General features: G+C 32.5%; 1 protein-coding gene across 1 annotated transcript; it reads right to left on the bottom strand.

The window, feature by feature from the left end:
* Nucleotides 1–2523: 2523 nt before the first annotated feature.
* Nucleotides 2524–4847, bottom strand: LOC106478351 (translation initiation factor eIF-2B subunit alpha-like). Its single transcript, XM_013938891.2, has one exon. The coding sequence runs from the start codon at nucleotides 4743–4745 to the stop codon at nucleotides 3825–3827; it is 921 nt and encodes a 306-aa protein (XP_013794345.1). The 5' UTR covers nucleotides 4746–4847; the 3' UTR covers nucleotides 2524–3824.
* Between the last annotated feature and the right edge of the window lie 7030 nt (nucleotides 4848–11877).

The raw sequence follows: 11877 nt of genomic DNA, 5'->3' as shown, positions 1-11877 counted from the left end.
AACGATTCACGCACTTTACTTACTACTGCGCTTGACTCAACTGTCCATCTCTATCTGTCTGCAACTATTCATATCTATGCTATCACTTTTCGCCGGTCTTTTATATACGAAATAGAGGGTGTCTGGAGAACACTCGAGCCTTCACGAACGTTCTAGATACTCATTATGTGTTACCAGCATCATGTGAATTCCGCTGTTGTAACAATATAAAAGGTTATTCTAGTTAAGAATATATAAAAATACAATTTTCGAAGCATGTGACAAGATTGTTTCACTTTCAAATTCAATGTTTGTTTTTTTATATTTTCAAGGGCATGAAATTTTTTTTTTCAAATAATGGTGCCACAGTAAAGTGGTGATAGCGACTGAAACTTGATTAGCTAAGAAATACTTTAATGATTCTTGTTTTGTTGAACATTTTTTACTGTGGTTGAAGTTTTTGTGGGTATTTGAGCAAATACAGTTCAATTTATAATACTGTGTTTTTGGATTTCCATTATTTGTTGAGATTTAGACATCAATGGGATAAATGGCTATACTCGAAGGAATCTAGTTTTAAAAAAAACAATGAAAATAAAGTCAACTGGAAAAAAGACAATGACATGAACAGGTAAAGTAATAAAAGAATATTTTGGTAAACATCATCAATAACAACTAAGCCAATTATTGAAACAATGTAAACCAATTGAGTGAATAATTAAGCTGTTATTAATACACTTTTCTAATCAATGACTTCCCATTATTGTTCAACACTAGCTATTAAACCCTACTGTTCTGTTTGTCCTTTTTTGTAATTTTCTTTGTCTTACAGGGTATACCCACATATGTGATGCTAGAAAGTAAAATGCTTATTATTATTACACATGAATGAAAGGACTTTAATCTGTCAGGTAAACATGATGGTGTGAATCAGTACAATGTTAAAGCAGTTATTAGAGTTTGTAAATGTGATCATTAGTGAAATAAAGTTCAGTAACTTCTATTAAAATTCAAAGTTTAACTTTCCATTAAACCTTAACTTTATAACTCATTTCAAATTTCTAACTTTGCAGGTTTATTACTTGGCTTATTACATTTCTTTATCGCTTGTAGGGTATGTTGAAATTACTAAAAAATGGATAGTTATACCTCAAAAATATTTGTTGAATGAAGAGGTAACAGATGTTTTGACATATTATTTAACCAATTGTAACTATTGTACATTTAAACCTTTTCTTTATACTCAAAAGGATAACAAGAAAAGCGTGGGGTTTATAAATAGGTTGTTGGAACCATAAGAAAAAAAAACAACTAAAATATAATGCTAATATATAACACTTATGTGACTGCACAAAAATTCAGGCATTATGTTTATTTCTGGTCATCCCAAAATATAAATCACTTGGTTCAAAATTGAGTTAATAAACTGATTTAATGCTCATATAGAAAAATTTCTCACATGCTAAAATTTCAGTGATAACATATTTTAAGTTTTAATAATGAACTAACTACACTTACAAATAATTTATTCGATTATAAATATTTTGAATTAACAATACGGTCACACAAATTAATGGTTTTTCTTTTCATAAACATAGTTTTTAATTGAAATTTGGGAGATTAAATGATGTTCTTAATGGTCAAATTCTTATAAGTAATTTGGTATATATATTTTTATGAAGAATAATAGAGTTTATGGAATGTTTTACCTTTAATTTTATTTAATTTAAACCTTTATTGAACAGATATGTGACATCTGAAGGGCTATATTTAAGTTTGATTTTGTATCTTTGGTTGGTTGATTCCATGGGAGGTGATGGTGTATAATTGAAGAGATGAACTATCTTGTATGACATTTGAATACTAGTATGCAGTTATACACAACTCGTGACCATACAGAATTTGAGATTGTTTCGCACTTCTCGTCTTTATGTTTTTGGAATACGTTTCAAGATATTTTCACTTCATTGTTTTGTGGTTACTGACAACTTTCACCAACTTACACATGATGTTAAGTTCTCATTTTATAACTGCATATTTATTATCACTATTATATTAATTTATGAATTATTAATTTAGGGATAGTAAAACAAATTACTTACTAACCTAATGGATAATATGTTATCTAAGCTGTTCACAGACTACTTAAAATGAAACTGACTTTTTCTGTTGTAAATGTCGACATTTATCATTTTACTGGTATAGAAATATCTGAAACATTTATATACTTGGTATCCTTTATGAGTAAATCCAAAGTGCAATTGAAAGTTTACAGCTAGATATCAAAAAAATGTTTAAGTTCTGTACAAATATAATCAGTTGTATTTGAAATTTTATGAATTAGTACATTTCTTTTTAATTCTAAGTTATTGATTCTAATAATTTGTAGTTAAACAAATAATGGTAGTTTATCTGTAAAATTTTTGAGAGAAAGATTTTATGTTAACACAAATTCATCAAATTGCAATGTTAATATATTACTATTAATCTGACACTGTATTTAAAAAAAACGAAAGATAGAACAAGATGACAGAAAGTCATTCAGCTCATTAAGATCATCTCTTTATATTAAAAAAGGTAAATACATATGTTAGAAATGATTGATTGAAAAGTTAAACAAATAGTACATCAATATCAGCAAGCTAATTCATATACTTATATGTCAAATAGAGAAACAATACACATAACTACAAAACTATACTTAAAACTTTTAAAGTTTCTTCATTTTTGTTACTTCTATTTTAAGTCCTGATCTTGAACACTTATAATTTTATAATTTCCACAACTCAAACATGCCTACTATTAGGCAGTTTCTCTTAGCTCCCAACATTTTCAGTACTTGAACCAAATAGACTTTAGTTGTTGTAAACTTCATTAAAAATAAAATTTAAGCTTTAAACCTGTTAAATAGTTCAACTTTCTGAAATCCTGTATCGTTCTCTGCACTTTCACCAGCATGTCTACATCCATCAGATAAGGGGCCCAAAATTAAGTGTAATATTTAAAAAAAAAGAAAAAAAAGGCTTAACTGAAGTCTCAAACAAGGAGACAATAAACTATGATAATGAAAACAAAAATTTGGTTTATTAAACTACCATATCTTTTTCTTTAATTCTGTTAGGAACATGAAATGAGTTAGAATTTTGATTGACTTTTCATGAATGTTTACCAAAGTTTAAGTTTTTCTTCTTTTTATGAAGAGCAAGCCTTAAACTTTTTTTTATTTATCTTATTGATGCCCTCTCTGTTTGGTTTGTTTTGAATTTTGCACAAAAGTACACAAAAGCTATCTGTTCTTAATTTATTAGTGATAGACTAGAGGGAAGGCAACTAGTCAACATCACCCACTGCTAACTCTTGAGCTACTTTTTTACCAATGAATAAGTGGATTAACCATCACATTATAAAGCTACCAACTGAATGGGAAAGCATGTTTGGTGATGGTATTCGAGCTTGTGACCTGAAGATTGCAAGTCTAACATCCTAACCACCAGAGTATGCCAGTCCCTGCCCTTTCTGTCTCTCTCTCTTTACTTATTCATATACACAATACCAATCAATAGATATTTTCCAAGCAACAAAAGGCAATACTCTCAGAAAAAAGTTAATATTCAAAACTGTTAACTTTTCTATTTATAACTTGTGTACTTTTTTCACTTTCAGCATTTTTATCTAATGATTAAATACAAAACTTTTACATTTAAACTGCTCCTCATCATGCACAAAGTACTATTCCATTTCTTAAATAATTGAACTATTTTAAAATGAGAATTGCTGTACAGTTGGTATTACAAATATTTTTTTCAATGATCTTATCAAAACAATATTTTACAGTAATGATTGCTCTACAAATACAACTTGATGAGTTCATCACTTACAGCAGAAGGTGTAAGCACCCCTAAATCAGTAAACAATAAGCTTATGTAGGAGGGTGGAGTGTAATCAACAAATGGGTGGTTTGTCTGATTGATATCCTCAGGGATTTGAGACTCACTTAATAAATATTTAAAGTTGTTTGGTATATCTTCTTGATTGAGTGGATATAAACGTACAAATTTAAAGCTTTCTGCTAACACATAGAATGGTTTGTTTATTTCTCTTGCACAAACAGCCATGGGGTAGGTACCAATTTTATTGATGATCCCACCACTTTCAACAACTCCTTCTGCACCGACAAGTACAACATCAACTTTCTCCATTATATATCCAATTGCAGCGTCCAAAATTACTGTACAAACTATACCTTTCTTTCCTAGCTGCTCACACATTTTATGTCCAGCATTGTCAGGACAAGATTCTGTCACATACACTTGAAACCTCTTTTTTGCCTTAGCAGCTTCTAATAAAGTATCAAGTACAACACGAGAATATGAATGGGTAAGGATAATTGAACCATCTAATATAAAAGGATGGCCCAGCTTTGCGATTTTGGGCCTTGCGAAACCTAACTTCTCAAGAAACTGCTTTCCTCTGTTAGAAAGAACCTCTTTACATTCCCTAAAGTCCTTGTGATCTAAAACAGTGAGCGTTATAAAACGAAGAAACAGCTCGAAGGCAGAACGTATAGAAATACTCGAGGACACTTGGGAGAATTTTATTAACGTGTCATTAGCTTTCACTAGATTTTCTCGCAAGCCTGTTACCGTTTCTGACGTATCTTCTTCCATCACCGTCATTAATGTATGTAATGCAGCAACAGCAGCCGATAAAGATGGATCTTGTTTCAAAAAATTTTCAAAACAATCAACTAACTTTTCGGTACCCATCTTCTTCCGAAATATTAATAAAAGAATATGTAAAAGCGAATACTTTTCAGCGTCGCCCTAAAACTAGTTCAAATTATAAGGCTTAGACAAAATCACATGTACACGTATTCTTAGTGTAATGAAACTACGTCAGAAGGTGCTGCCCTCTATTATAAACTGTTAACTGAAAGCTCAGAATTTAGATGCAAATAAATATATTTGACTAGATATCAATGTAGGTTTAGAACATGGATAACAAGTGTATATTAAAACATAAACTTCGAGTTTTGTTTTATTTTTCACAAGCTTTTCTGTTACAATTTCAACAGCCGTTTTCAGCAATTAGAAATAGAACAAAAATATCAAAATGTTTAGAACCTATGAAAGTAACACCTTAATAGGGTGACGATTATTATATCATATTGTTACGTATCTGCTCGTTTGATAATTTCCCGTAAAAATTCTTTCCGAGAAACTTCAGCGATACAAGTCCTTTCTTAATTAAAACTAGTTTATTCTTTCTCGTTACATGAAACTACGTCAGAAGGTGCTGCCCTCTATTATAACTGTTAACTGAAAGTTCAGAATTTAGATGCAAATAAATATATTTGACTAGATATCAATGTAGGTTTATAACATGGGTAAAAAATGTATATTAAAATATAAACTTCGAGTTTTGTTTTATTTTTCACAAGCTTTTCTGTTACAATTTCAACAGCCGTTTTTAGCAATTAGAAATGGAACAAAAATATCAAAATGTTTAGAACCTATGAAAGTAACACCTTAATAGGTTGACGATTATTATATCATATTGTTACGTATCTGCTCGTTTGATAATTTCCCGTAAAAATTCTTTCCGAGAAACCTCAGCGATACAAGTTCTTTCTTTATTAAAACTAGTTTATTCTTTCTCGTTACAAACTTTGTAATACACTTAATTTCCACAGTCACTTTAAGTTAAACACACGCTATAATTCACAACGATTCACGCACTTTACTTACGGTCACTACCGCTCACTTGTCTCAATTATCTGTCTCTACCTCTCTATCTGCTATCCAATTCCGATTAATTGCCTTGCTTTATCTGGCGCGATTATATACAGGAATAGAGGGCGTCTAGCAAATACCGGATATTTGTGATGTTCCCCGATCCTTCTAGAAACTCATCACGTGTTACCAGTGTCACGTGACTTCCGCTGTCTTAACAATATCAATACTGTGACAGCAATAAGTGGTATTTGTCTGTTTCATTGATTTTTAGAAAGCATTTGATAGAGTAAGTTGGAATAACTTCTTCAATGTATTTAGAATGATCAAAGTGGGCTGGAGAGATCGAAAGCTCTTTGTGACTTTGTAAATGGCTAGACAGCAATAGTGGGAATAGCTGAAGGTGAATCAGGTGATGCAATACTCGGTAGATATAAAAGGCAGGGTTCATAATATCACCAACACTTTTCAATGTCTACGTAGAGGGAATCATAAAAGAAGCATGAGAAAATCTGACTGAAGTAATAATGATTGGAGAACAAATAGTGGGATCCGTCAGATTTGTAGATGACAAGGCAGCGCTAGCTAACTCAGAAGAATTTTTAGTTACGAAACTAAATGAAAAAGCAGAACAATGATTTCTTTGTTTAGAATTTTCGCGCAAAGCTACACAAAGGCAATCTGCTCTAGCTGTTCTTAATTTTTGAACTGATAGGCTCGAATGAAGTAAATTTGTCAACAACATCTACCTCCAACTCTTGTTGATTGAATACGTGGCTGTCACCATTATAATGCATCCATGTATCCAAAGTTAGGAGGGAATTTTGTTTTTTTCTGTAACGGCAAGCGAACATGGACCTCAAATTCATAGTCCTGTACATTGATTAGTGAGCCATGGTCGGCCCACTGTGACAACTAATCAACTTTAAAACAACGATATTTTTACGTACTAATATCAGAGGCGTCGGACCGGGGATGCCGGAGGTGCTGTAGCACCCCCACTTTTACATATTTGATTTATATTGCAACTGTAAGTTATATTATTGTAAAATCTGCCAAGCACCCCTATTTTACAATTCCTTCCTACACCACTGCTCTATATATTACCACCTGTTGAGCATGTTCGGATAAATAATTAAAAATTCGTTTTTCTTATTCAAAATAAAGGTCCCTCGCCCCTTAAATTAAGAGGTGTCTATATATCGTTTAACTTCGATTCTGCCGTGAGCTTTGTTTAGGCCTTTATCAGAGTTACTTCCATATGCCTCGATTAAAATTGATTCTATAATGGTCTTTTCCTTTGGGCAGCCATTATCTTGTCCGGATATTTGGATGCTTTCTCAAGTAATATATTGACCAATGCAACAAGCACGGTTAACAGATATTTCGGTGTTACATGTTTTTCTGCTGTAATGTCTACTAATCCTTTTGTCTTCCCAGTGCACTTCATCTAGTATGAACATGTAATGCTCATAGTTAAATATTATATACATATATATTAAATAGCATGTTTCAGAATGTTTTGATTGTTTTGAAGCCTATTCTGATCTTTATTCCGTAATGTAGGGTGTGAGAGAGAACAGCTTGTGCATATATGGATTACAATCCGGAAGTGAAGAAAGTTGGTTGCTTCGAACCTGTTTTTTATGGGTGAGTTGAATAATTCCTTTTCTATGTTTTTCATTATTATTATTTGAATTGGATATTCTATTACTTTTGGGCCCCCAGTGGCACAGCGGTATGTCTGCGGACTTACAATGCTAGAATTCGGGTTACGATACCCGTGGTGGGCAGAGCACAGATAGCCCATTGTATAGCTTTGTGCTTAACTACAAACAAACAAACTATTACTTTTGATAATTTGTAAAGCGATTTTGGTTCTGATTCTAGATATCTATCTCTCACGGTTCCTATGGCCTTATCCGTAGGAGTTTTCATGAAACCTATTTAAGTAGCTTATTCTAGGAGGCAGAAGAAATGCTCCTGGTCAAATATCTGAAGTTTTCCGATTGATAAGCGTTATAATAACCACAGTTATAGCTTCCGAAGTTTATAGTACACTGACTATAGCAAACTAATAATAGCTACTCTTTTTTGGCGCGTTGGTTATATTTATAGGCGTGTGGAGGCTTTCTAGAAAATTCAGATTACATAACAATACAAAGCTACATTTAAGCATTTACGTACATACATCTATTGTTGATTCTTAGTCTCGAGAATCTTCTACAACTTTGGAGAATAGGTGGGAGTTTTGCAATACATAGTGAACGCTATAAGCTATGCATGTTTTTAAATATAAGCTTAAGGTAAACAAACTTTGATATTAAAATAAATATATAATAATAAATTCGTTACAATATACATTTTACGTTATTTTATTTCGTGTATTTATTTCGTGTGCTTTAAATTAAAGATCAAACCAAATACACCTCTTTCTGCATCCGCCCAAGGAATCCAATCTAAGCCACCATTTACTATTAAATACGGAATGGAACCTATTTGGTTTACACCTGTAATTACTATTGCTTGCCATCTGTGATTGAAGTACCTTTATAGAGTACTCCAACCATGTCACTACCAAATTAAGTTCCAGAATGTAGCTGGGCAAGTCATCTAATCGAGAAAGCAGTGAATTATGATGGAAAAGTACCATGGGAGGTATATCAGGCTCAATTCGAAATATCTTTTAGGGTGAATGGTCGGAGTAGAGTAGTGAACAACAAGCTATTCACCTTGCAGCCCATTTAAGAGAACCAGCTTTAAAAACACTAAGCAACCTTTCAACTGAGAGCCTTAACAACTATCAATCATTATTAGCTGCTTTTTCCAACAAGTTCAGATGTTTTCAGAGCAAAGTTTCGGAACAATATACGAATTAAAGAAGAAACCTTAGCTGAACTTAATAGAAAATTTTGAAAGGCTTGTTTCGTTATCTCACTCAGATCTTCACGTGAAATGATGAATTATTTGACACTGATCAATTTATAGATGCTAAAACAGGCTAGAATATGAGAATTAGACTGAAGCAAGATAGGTGTACATCTTTAAAGGAAGCTCTCCTGTTTAAATTGGAACTAAGATCCATTGAAGTCACAGATAAACAACTAAAGGTACCATCTAGAAATTAGGGATCATCAGATAGAGTAGTATTGAAACACCAACTCTCCCTAATGATAGTCTATAAGAACTAAAAGTGTGGAGAAAATAAACCACAAGACATAATGTGTTTTAACTGTAACTTGAAAAGTTTTATTGTCTGAAACTGCAGACAAAAGCCTGAAGGGATTGAAAACTTCCGCTCCAATGATATCGAAAAAAAAGAACTGTTATAGATGCTGGGACTTGATCATTACATCCGAGATTGTGAGGAATCAACAGTTGTTAAAAAGCCAAAGAGAAAATACCCTAGATATGAGTTTTCGAGCCCAACCAGACCGAATGAACAACAAAGAGCTAAGAAGACGTTGGAAAAACAGGAATTAGCTGGATTTGTAGGGCAACGTTCACCTGGAAATACTCCATCTGCTCCAAAAGACATAAGAAGTTCCATTATTTGAGGAAAAACATCCATGAGTCCATTGCTTTACTGAAGGAATTATCTTGTTTTATATTGATTAACACAGATTCTACACCTACAATCGTTCGACTCAGTTTGGTAATGAAAGTTGATAAATTGCCCATATAGATAAAGAAAGAAGAGGGATTGATGTAAACATCAGGTGGATATAAAATTCCAGCAAGAGGAAAGCTGGAAGTAGCTTTTACTGCAGGAAGCTTCTCTACACCTCATTATGTGTGAGCAGTTTATATCGAAGAAGAGTAGATATTGGGAACTGGCTTTATGCAGAGACGAGAATGCTAGGCTAGGCTATTTTCAAATAGTTTCACATTCTGTGACCAAGAAATCTCTGTGCATCATGTGGTAATTACTCCACCAAAGGTTTAATTTCCAGTGACAACGAAGAAGGAGGTCATTGTATCACCAAGAATTGAAATATTTATACCAGGACGTTTTAGGAATAAATCTACATCTAGTTATTGGTAAAACCAACTTCTCTGGCATATTCTGGAAGATTGATGGCTGGAAGACCTCTCGTGGATTTGAAGAATAGAGATTCATGGTGTGGCTTGCAGAATTCAGAAGGACACGAAGTTCGAGTCAAAGGTCATCTACCATGGTCATCTTTAGAAGTGCATTGGTTGAGAGAAAGACTTATTGGGTAACTTGCCTGCAGAAAGTCAAGCAGCTGAAGATCCCATAGATCCAGCCAAGACAACTTCCAGAGGATAATCAAGCATACAACCACTAGTGGATTCGCTCGACCACCAACCCAGAGAAAACTCCTCCAGTGACAGGACAGGAAGTGATGACAAAGGACAAGAAGCCATCCCATCTGTATACCATACCTCTCAGAAAAGAAAAAACACTAAAAAGACCTGGTGAATGGACAGTTTAGTGCACTGTTTCATTTGTATGAGGATCACTCAAAGGACTCCACAATCCAGGAAAGTATCAGTATTGTAAGCTGTATTTTCAATGTTTTAATTTAGATGTTTACTAAAGGGCACAGGATGTAATAAGTAAAAAGCGAGTTCGGCATAAATATTAGTAAAGTGAAACAATGAATGATAAATGAGCAGAATCGGATGAAGTACTTGTGGGCCTGTGGTAACTTTTGTAGGAGAGTCTCATAAATTATCTCATAATTTTCGAAATAAGAAGTTGATATGGATTAAAAAGCTATTCAAAGTTTAACAGCTTAATATTTTTAGCCTCCCCGTCGTACTCATTTACACACACTTATTTAACTTATGATAAACCTTTAATATGTATTTGTGAAGCTCAAAACAAACAACCAACACAAAACCGGAACAAATTATATTGTGCTTTTATGAAGCAAAAGCAATGGGTTGACAATATGCAAAATATTATTTCTAATATTTATACTAAATACAAAATAATGACAATAATTTTTGTTAAATGGCGGAGAAAATATTTACGAAAGAACATACTGTAAGAACTTGTAAGGAAAAATTACAAAATAATAGGTTTATATGAAAAGACTAAAATCGTTGTTGTTATAGTGATACATTGCAAACATATGTTTTTTCAATGAGACAATTTGCTTTTTATTATTATTTTCCTCTAATGATTAACTTTAAATAAAGTACGAGCCGTTATCTAATAGTGATATTTTTAAGTGAATTATTATTTTTTCTTTGGTAGTGATGGGAGTTCTTACGTTTTTTGCTGACATTTAGCAAATTTGGAGTCGTGTTTGATTAACTTCTTACATATTTATAAATGATATACTCACCTCATTTATTTACCAAAATTTTCAACAGTGGTTCAATGGTTTTAGTTATATTATGCGAAAGAAAACATCCTAAGCTCAAATCAACAACAGCTGGGACATCTCAGCAGCCTCGTACCTATCTATCTATCCATCTATCTATATATATATATACCGATTTTCGTTGGATGCATGCCATTGAATTAAGCTAATTTGGCATTGATCTGAGAATATTTTTCTCGTAAAAGGGTTTTATGAATACGATTGTGTGTATATGGACAGTTTTCCAAAGCTCGATACTAGATTAAATTCGATAGATGATTTTAAAATACTTGATTTATTTTGTTATAAAAAATTTCAAAAGTGAAAGATACCATGAAAAATTAAAGAAATCTATAATTTCATAATAAGAGGAAAGGATGCTAATATATGCAAAAAAATTATAGGTGGAAGATTGGACGTGTACTGATCAAGGTCAAGATCGTGTTGGCGAGACTATGTACTATGGTTGGCGTCTTTTGGTTTGTGAGATGAATCAATTTGGAAAACGTACTTAAGACAGCTTCAAAACGTTTCTAATGAGAGTCAGAATTTGGTGAGTACCGTATTTTTCAGAATATAAGACGCAACCTTATTTTGAATACAAAGTTTTGGGGAAAAAAAGCTACAGTCGCATTTGAAAGATTTTTATTGAACAAAAATTCAATTGGATACTTTAAAAGTTAGTATATATTGTTCTAAACACAAAAGAGCTCAAAACATCAAATAAGAAAATACCGTAAATCAAAAAAAGGTTTTCTGTTATTTAGTTTGGTTCAAAACCTACAAAATCTTCATTGCTTTCACTGTACTTTATTTTTCATTACTTAGGG

Source organism: Limulus polyphemus, unplaced genomic scaffold (assembly GCF_000517525.1).
Source record: "Limulus polyphemus unplaced genomic scaffold, Limulus_polyphemus-2.1.2 Scaffold202, whole genome shotgun sequence".
Classification (NCBI taxonomy): domain Eukaryota; kingdom Metazoa; phylum Arthropoda; class Merostomata; order Xiphosura; family Limulidae; genus Limulus; species Limulus polyphemus.
The sequence above is the reverse complement of the archived record's forward strand: the minus strand, read 5'-3'. Positions and strand labels throughout refer to the sequence as shown.